An 8245-nucleotide genomic window follows, 5' to 3' on the forward strand; every position below is an offset into this window, starting at 1 on the left:
CGGGGCCGGAGGGGGAAGCTGTGCCCCGGGCTTGGCAGCCCCGACAGCCAGGCTGAGCGCAGCATGGCCCCACACCCTCCGGGTGCCCCAGGCAGGGACATGGAGGTTGCTAGAAAAGGCATTTTCCCCCTTGTTTTGCCCCCAGCACGAGGGCAATGTTGCCTGCAAGAGCAGGCAGCCCGGTCTCCCTGATGGGGCAGGATTGGGCCCCGCACCGTGATTTTCCAGCACACAATGCAAATTTTTTCCTTCCTGAATTCCAGTCCGTAATGCCTCGCTCCAGTCCCCAGCACAGCAGGGACAAGGTCTGCCCCGCTCTCCTTGCTAGGATGCTCCAGGAACCAAACCCGCAGAAAACTTTTCCTTCTGTGGTGGTTTTCTGCCAGCCCAGCTGCCTGAACCGGGTCACCGCAGTGTCACATCAGTGCTGGCACTCCCGTTCCTCACCTTCCTTGCTGTCCAGCATGGGATCCTTCAGGGAGCTGGCAGCGCCAGCCTGGCCTTGCGCTGGGCTCTGGGCTGGGCTGATGCCGCTGCCCCCGTCCACTTGGTCTTTGCCTCTCATTTCTTCTTGCCAAAGCGTGGACTTGGTGGCGGGGACCTTCTCCGCACTGGGGATGTTGCTGCTGGTCACAGCCATCTTAGCAGGACCAGGCTCCTAAAGAGAAGAGAGGAGACAGCAGGGTTAGAGGGGTTTGCCCCAGCTCCACACCCAGGGTCCCCATGGGGCCGTCCGCAGAGGTGTGGGACCCACAGAGCTTGGGTGCTGCCCACGACACATGCCACGACAGGATGGGGACAGGGACAGGGCCATGTGCCACCACTGCACTCCCAAGGGGACAAGCTTGCAGGTGGAAACCCTGCCCCAGGGCAGTGTGGTGGGGAGACGGGTCAGGAATTCCTCGGCCAAAGGGACCATCGCCGCTCTCACAGCGAGAGAGGAAACGTCCCTTGCCATCCCTCCCCAGGGAAGGCTCCCGAAACCAGCTGCACCCCCACACACATCCAGCTGGGAAAAGATCCAGAGCAAAGGCGAGTCGACAAATGAAGGAGACCTTCGGCCAGTGCTGTGGCAGCGGAGGGGCTCACTAGCTTTCTTTCGGATAGGAACTGCCCCTCCCAGCGTCCCTCCCAGGATGCTGCGGCCATCAACACGTAACTCCTTGGGAAAAGCTCATCTTGTGCTCAAGCAGCCCGGCTCCAAGCAGAGCAAAGCCCCGGCTCCTCCCCAGCAAACACGGTCCCATGCAGCTCTGCTTACGCTCCAGCACAGCAGCTCTTCCCAAAAGCGGACCAGTGCCCGCATGGGGCTCTGCATCCCAAATCACGTACAACACTGCAGACCCACAGAGAAACGGGTCTGTCGGGTCCTGATTCACGGAGAACCTGGAAATGCTCCCCTCACCTCTGCCAAAACCCAGGGTGACACTGCACCCTCTGTAACTGATGCACATAAACACAACATCCTCCATTTCCCTCTGCATGTCCCCAGTCCTCCTGCATATCCTCAGTCCTCCTGCACATCCCCGGTCCTCCTGCAATCCCTGGTCCTTCTGCGCATCCCCGGTCCCTCTGCGGGCCATCTCATGGGCAGCCACTGCCTTTCACAAATGCAGACCAACACCAGGCTTCTCTCCTGGGTCCCATTTGCCAGGACTGAATTTTCTCAGTGTTATAACTAACGCCAAAAAACCAAAAGAAAACAAGCTAAAGGACACAGGATGGAGGAGAAAATTAATTCTCTGCCACCAGCAGTTGCATTGTTTGTTTGTCACAGTTGGTTTGCTACGGGCCACTGATAAAAAGTATAAAACCCAACTGGTGCTGTACTCCTCCCGGGTGCTTCGGCTACCTAACAGGCCACTTGTTTTAAAAAGGAAATACAACATTGCATTGACCTTTATGCTATTTTAAAGCAACATCCATCATCTTAAATGTTTCTCTAGCCAACAAGGGGCTCTAGAGTCCATTACACGACGATGCCATTTTGGTGGTCACAGCCCGGGCAGCTCAGGTTCGGTGCACGCCCCAGAAGAGGCAGCAGCTTTCACAACTCGTTTAGGGTTTGGCTTTCTTCGTTAGCAGATGTTTTGCTGTTGTTGTATTAAGCTTCTGCATTAGCAGATTATTTGCCTTAAAGCCACCAATAAATCAATGACAATTAACCCCCCTCCAAAGTCTCCGGATTGTGGGAAGTTTCCCAGCTGCTTGTTCCCTTTCCACAGAGCAAGGGGAAACCAGGAGCACCCGAGCCGGCACCCACGGGCTGGGGACATGGGCTGGGGACACGGGCTGCAAAGAGCATCCCCGCCATCCCCCCTCCCATGTCAGCAGAGCCACCGGTGGGTTTCAGCCCTGCACCTCCAAATCGGGGTTTGCAGGGCTACTCCAGAGCCGAGGAGGATCTCCTAGGGAGTGGGTCCTAGCTCTGCACAGCCACAACAAGCAGCAAATGACCTCAATTTTTTAAAAAAAATCCCCTTGGAAATTTCATTCTAAAGGAATGCAGCGTTGGAGGTAAACGATCCAGAGTTCAGCAGCATCCTGCTTGAGGGAACCGTGCTGGAGCAGGGGGTCGGACGAATCTCCAAAGTCCCCTTCCACCCTCATTCACTGATCTGAAAGCCCAAAGCTAATCGCCAGCTCAGGATATATATTTTTATATATCCCTTACGCACACCCCCGTATAATTATTTGTAGATATGTATTTAATTAGACAGAGATATGAGGGCCAAAAAGCGGTCTATAAGCAAGCAGAGAAATTAACTCTTTGCCGCTCAGTGCTATGAACAGATCCAAAAAGGAGCGTGCACCAAAATCAGCAAAAACCAGCCTCCAGTTGCATTAAGTGTGCCTGGGCATGCTCTGCTTACCCGAGCCTGCCACACCTCTGTGCAAATAGAGGGCAGTGCCTCAAATCCCAGATTTCAGCCCCAAATCCTGCCTTGATTTCCCAGGGACAGCAGGCAGGCAAAGGCAGCCCAGTCTCTCCTGCTGCCTGCATTGCTCTGCCAGGGCACGGCAAAAGCCGAAAGAGAAACCTGCTCTTTTTCCCCTAAGACTGCAGCCTGCTTGCAAAGCAAAGGTGAAAACACCTCTAGGATTGCACCTTGTCCAAAAAGCAGTATTTCCAGCTTCACCTGCGTTGCTCCCACCCCAGTGTTTTTGCAGGGGGAAGATGCAAAATTATGGGGAGAGTTGAAAACGGCCCTGATGCCCCAGGAGTGCCCGGCTGCAGCCAAGCTCTGCTGTAGCACAGAGGAAAAACTACGTGGGAGTGAGAAAAAGCAGAAATATCCATTGTTTTCAATTTTTTTTTTTTTTTAAAATCACAAAGGTGTACGGCCCTCCCTGAGCGTCTCTCAGACATGATCTGCTGCCAGATTAGCGGGCAGCCGTCTTTAGAAAGAAATCAGGCTTTCTCCGCTGGCACACAGTGAGCGAGCTGAACAGTAGCCAACTTCAGGAGAAGCCATTTCACAGAGGGGGATTTGGTGCTGATTTTCTCCCCAGCATCCTCTCTGCTTCCCTGGACCGGCCGCCCGCACCGGCACAATTTGGAAGATGACGGAAAGATGCTTCTTACATTTTCTTTCTGCCTTTGCAAGTTGCTTGCGAGTGACATCGCAGCATCCATCTGGCGGTGAGTCCCATGCAGAGATTGGTTTTGCAAAAGTGAATCTGAGGTTTTTTCCGGCACCATGGGGCTGGGAACGATGGGATGGAGAGGGTGGAAGGAGGGTAGCAAGCGGGACGGAGCTTGGGGCGGGAGTGCCACCAGGCTCCATGCTCACCCCATCCCCAAGCACCTGGGGAGCCTGCCTGCCCGCAGGGAGCCAGCATCCTTCCCACAGCCGCTTCCCTTATTTGGTGCTCAGGAGCTCGGATCCTGTACGGTTTCCAAGAAGTTGCCATGGTAATGAAATGTAACCCAGAATGATGTTTTTCTGGCTCTGCACCCCTTCTCCTCTCCGCCCCGTCCTCCTCCTGAACCCAGCCTGGGTTTCGTGTTGCGCCAGGGATGGGGTGAGCATCCTGCCCTGCTGCAGCAGCTCGCTGGGGTGCCCCGAATACAGCAGCCCCCTCCCTGGGGCTTGAGGACAGGCAACTCGTAACATGTCAGCTCTTGGCCATGGAGGGAGGAGGCATCTTCCCTGGAGCATCACTGGAGCCAGCACTCAAGGGGCTGTGACGACCCCAGCCCTTGGCAGGGAGTGGCTCAGACTTCCCGCTCGGTGTGCAAAAAAGGATCATCTTCCCCCTTATTTTTTTACCCATTGCCCAGAACCTCATTTATCCAGTGGAGTGGTGGAAACCTGATTCAAACAAACGCCGTACAAAACCCACCACGGCCCAGTTTGCACCAGGGTCATCCTAGGGACCTCATCAAAGGGGACTTGAAAACCAGGGCTCAGGGGAGCCCCGATGCTGTCTTCAGTCCCCCAGTGCCGCAGCCTGGCCCAAGGAGCCTGCCCAGCCAGACCCCCACAGCGGTGGGACGCAGGCCCGAGGTCAGGCAGCCTCAGGGACACGGCTGTTCTCAGTCCTGGCGAGGGACGAGGGTGGCCTTGGGGTCACGTTCCCCATCTGTGGGATTCTCCCCCACTCCAGCCATGTGGGAACCCGGCAGAAACGAGTGAGTCACGGCCAGCCCCGGTTTTTACCATTTATAGTCAAAGTGAGCACGAAGCCACTGCCGGGTCCCTGGAGAGCCCAGCTCCGTCCCCCAGAGCTCCCAGCCTGGCCCTGGCCTTTAGTATTTTCCTTTCATTCCCATTATCTCTGGGGTCATCTCAAAGGGGGTAACCGGAGCCCAATGGAATTTCATCCCGTTTCTGCCAAAACGGCCCGCGAACGGCCAGCACCTCTCCCCACTCCCCCACGGGGACCACGCGGCTTTGCGGCCACCCCCCGGGGCAGCGTCTGCAGGGTTGGTCCTGCAAGACAGCGGTTGGGGGGTAAAAGGTGGCCCAAAAGCAGCCAGAAAAGCAGCAGCAGCAATGCGTGACCCTGGGAAGTGATGACCAGGAATGAATTCACGCCTCCTGCTGCCCTGGCTCACCCCGGCTCTCACCCTCCGCGTAGGCAGCATCAGAGGGCTGGCAGCCCACTGGTCCAGCTGGTTTGGGGGGGATCTTCCCCAGGAGCAGAGCAATGCCATAGCTCTGAGAGGGAAGCAAGGGTGACAGTGTGTGTCCCTTTGGGGTTACCTGGGGAGTTGGGGGCTCTACCTTCCTCTTCTTCTTCTGATTCTGCTTGTTTGTCCTCGGATAGACTATCAGCATCTCCAGCCACCTGCAGGCAAAGAAAGCAAAAGGTGAGGTCTGTGCCAAAGGGCAGCACTCAGGGACGGCAGTGATGATTGCACTCCACCATGGGGTGTAACGCAGCTGCCCACAGGCTGCAGACCCCAAAGTTGTTTCCCCACCATGGGTGGCTCTGACCACACTGCCCGGGGAGACGCTGCCCCATCCCACCTTCGAGTCAGGCTGCCTGCAAGCTCCAGAGATGGAGCATCTGCATTTCATCCCTAACCCCAGCCTTCTGGGGTTTGTAACTTGACCATAAGCACAACCTCGAGCTGGAGCTGGGCACATGGAGGAGTTCAGCTTCTCCAACCTGGTCAGGGTCAATGAGGCAAATAGCGTCAAGAAATCATCCCAACCAGCTTCTGGGGGAAAAATGAGGTAGGACAGGAGGGGAGGAGGGATGACCCCAGGCTGCTTTGGCTCAAACCCCACTCGCTGCAAGAGTGAGGCCACGGCCAAGGCTGACACGGGACAGGGATTCAAGGACCCCGAAAGACAGCTGAGAGGGACAGAGCCTGCAGCAGGACCTTCCCCCTTCAGCGATGCCAATGCTCACAAGCTGCACACAAAGTGCTTTTGTCCAAGAAAGAGCAGCGTGAACTTGGCATTGAGAAGTCCATCCCCTGCACAAGTCACTTGTCTGGGGGACCCTCCTGTGCCCTCCCACCGTGGCCTGACAACCTCTCCCTGCATCTCTGCGAACTCCACAGGGATCCATGGACCACTGGGAAACATTCCACCTGTTCCCCTCTCCTGTTCCCCCCACTCTGCACGCTGCTGCTGTAAAGCGTTTTGAGATGACCACATCAAGTGGGTTTTGGTTAAGCAATAAATGCCAGAAGCATCCAACAAACATAAAACAAATTCTCCCCCGACCGGGAAAATCTTTCTGTCGTGCTGCAACTGCAAATGAAACCCGCCTGGCTCGGACCCAGAGCGGGACTGTTTCGGGATGATTAATGCTTGCAGTCAGGAGCAAACGTGCTGCTTCAAAATCTAGCACCGGGCCAATGAACAATAAATCAGCCCCACCTTGCTCTGCAATGCCTCACCCTCCTGCGTGGCGGGCAGGACTGGCAACAAAAGGCTGAGCTGTGAACCGGAGTGTGGGGAGAGGAAGAAGAGAGCAGGGCATGTGGGTTGGTCGGGTTTTGGAGCACAGCCATCGCTCCTGCCTTGGCTGGAGGAGAGGAGCCGGCTTCCCCATGCCACGATTCCCCCGTGCCTCTGCATCGCAGCTCCGCAGCCGCTGCAACCCCATCGCTGCAAATGGGGCTGGGGGTGGCCGTGCCGTCGGAGGAGAGGTCTGCCGGCTCGAGGTGATGTGCGGAGGGGGAATCACCCTTGCTCACATGTCTCAGTAGAGCAGGGAAGTTTCAAAGCATGAAAACATGTATCTGGTCAAAATCCCAAGCTCGAGGATGTTTCTAGGTCACCATCCAACACCTGGAGTCGAGAAATCTACTGTGATTTACTCATTTTAGTGGCCTAATATTCCGTGTTGCTGAGCAACTGCATCCCAGCATCAGGCACTCCTATGTCAATGGTATTTTAATCATCCTCAGAGGTCAGATGCTCCACTGGGACCAGGGGTGTGGGCTGCACCCACCCCCTCTGCCAACCTGCCCGCAGGGAGCGAGCAGGGCAAGGCAGGTGCTGGCAAGGTCAGTCCGAATGAGGATGGGGTAAATGCAGGGTGAGCAGCTCCAGGAGGCCACATCTGCCCAGGGATGGACGAGGACCAGAGGATGCATGGCCCTCGGGGTCAGACACCCCAGCCCTGGGACTACGGGACCTGCCGCTGGTGTGCGGACAGGACCTGAGCCAGCAGGCTGGGTGCCTGATCGGATGCTGTCCTAAAAGCACCGCGGGGTCACCCCAGCCCCCATCAGCTCCAAGCCCATCCTGGTGTTCACCCTGCAGCCAAGCTTCTTCCCCTGGCCAGTAAATAGCCGCCTTCTGCTGGGGCTGAAGCTGCCACAGCCAGCCCAGGAGCACCTCGGCATCAGACGCACCCTTTGGGCATCCCACACACACTCCAGTGTAGCTCAGCTCGCTCCTGGGGGTAAATGCCGCTGGGAATGTTGTTCTCCAGCAAGGAGCAGGATATTCCCCACCAGGCAGGGGAGCGGGGAAGGGGAAAGAAAACCTGTCCTTGCCAAAAAGCTGGAGAAGACTGGAACTGACCGCAAGGCAGCAGCTACACCCGGTCCCCAAGACTGTCCCTGCAGCAGGTTGTGATCATCACTCGGGGATCAGTCTGGGTATGCACTGCCACAGCACCCAGCCTTTGGCAAAGTCCTACCTGCCCTCCTCTTCCTCCCAGCTAAGGGAAGAGCCCTGTGGCGGGTCAGCCCCAGACCTGCACTCACCCGCTGATGATCTCCTTGTTCTCAGCCCGGATGAAGTGCTCCTTCTCCGGCGTCAGGATGCACAAGGAGAATTTCTGCCCTGTCCGGCTCTCCCCATCCACCACATCCGTGCACTGGTTCATGTTGATGGTGCCCTGCGGGAGGGTTGTCGGCTGCGAAGGGAAGGAGAAAGGAGTAACGTTGAAGGAGAGAAGAGCAGATGAGCGCAGAGTTGAGCCCTAAAATGTCTCCTGGTGGAAACCAGTATCCTACACACCAAGATGCTCTGCCCACGAATACCCAGACCCATCATGTGCTGTGCCAGCACACAGCAAAGCCCTGTGCTGCACATCTGGGGATACAGACCAGCAGGCATGACTCCTGCCAGCCCAGTCCAGACCAGCTCAGTCCAGTCCGCTGCTGCCAGTAAGATGCTACTCCGACGCCGAACGCCCAGGGAAGGATGGCTGCCCGGTTGCAGCACAGGGACACCAAGGCAAGGCACCGAGTGGCCAGCTTTGGGTTTGTACCTGTAAACCACCTGGGGTGGTGGGGTGGCACCTGGGGACATGGGGTGGCAAAGCA

General features: G+C 56.8%; 1 protein-coding gene across 1 annotated transcript in view; it reads right to left on the reverse strand.

The window, feature by feature from the left end:
- Positions 1-7833, reverse strand: part of LOC104166246 (myosin phosphatase Rho-interacting protein-like) — a gene marked incomplete at its 5' end in the record, with an annotated part of 45144 nt that extends 37311 nt beyond the window's left edge. The window contains 3 exon segments of the mRNA XM_009706112.1: positions 448-658; positions 5211-5295; positions 7682-7833. Coding sequence (XP_009704414.1) covers positions 448-658; positions 5211-5295; positions 7682-7833 — 448 coding nt within the window.
- Positions 7834-8245: the final 412 nt, after the last annotated feature.

The sequence above is a fragment of the Cariama cristata genome, unplaced genomic scaffold (assembly GCF_000690535.1).
Source record: "Cariama cristata isolate BGI_N322 unplaced genomic scaffold, ASM69053v1 scaffold14768, whole genome shotgun sequence".
Lineage (NCBI taxonomy): Eukaryota > Metazoa > Chordata > Aves > Cariamiformes > Cariamidae > Cariama > Cariama cristata.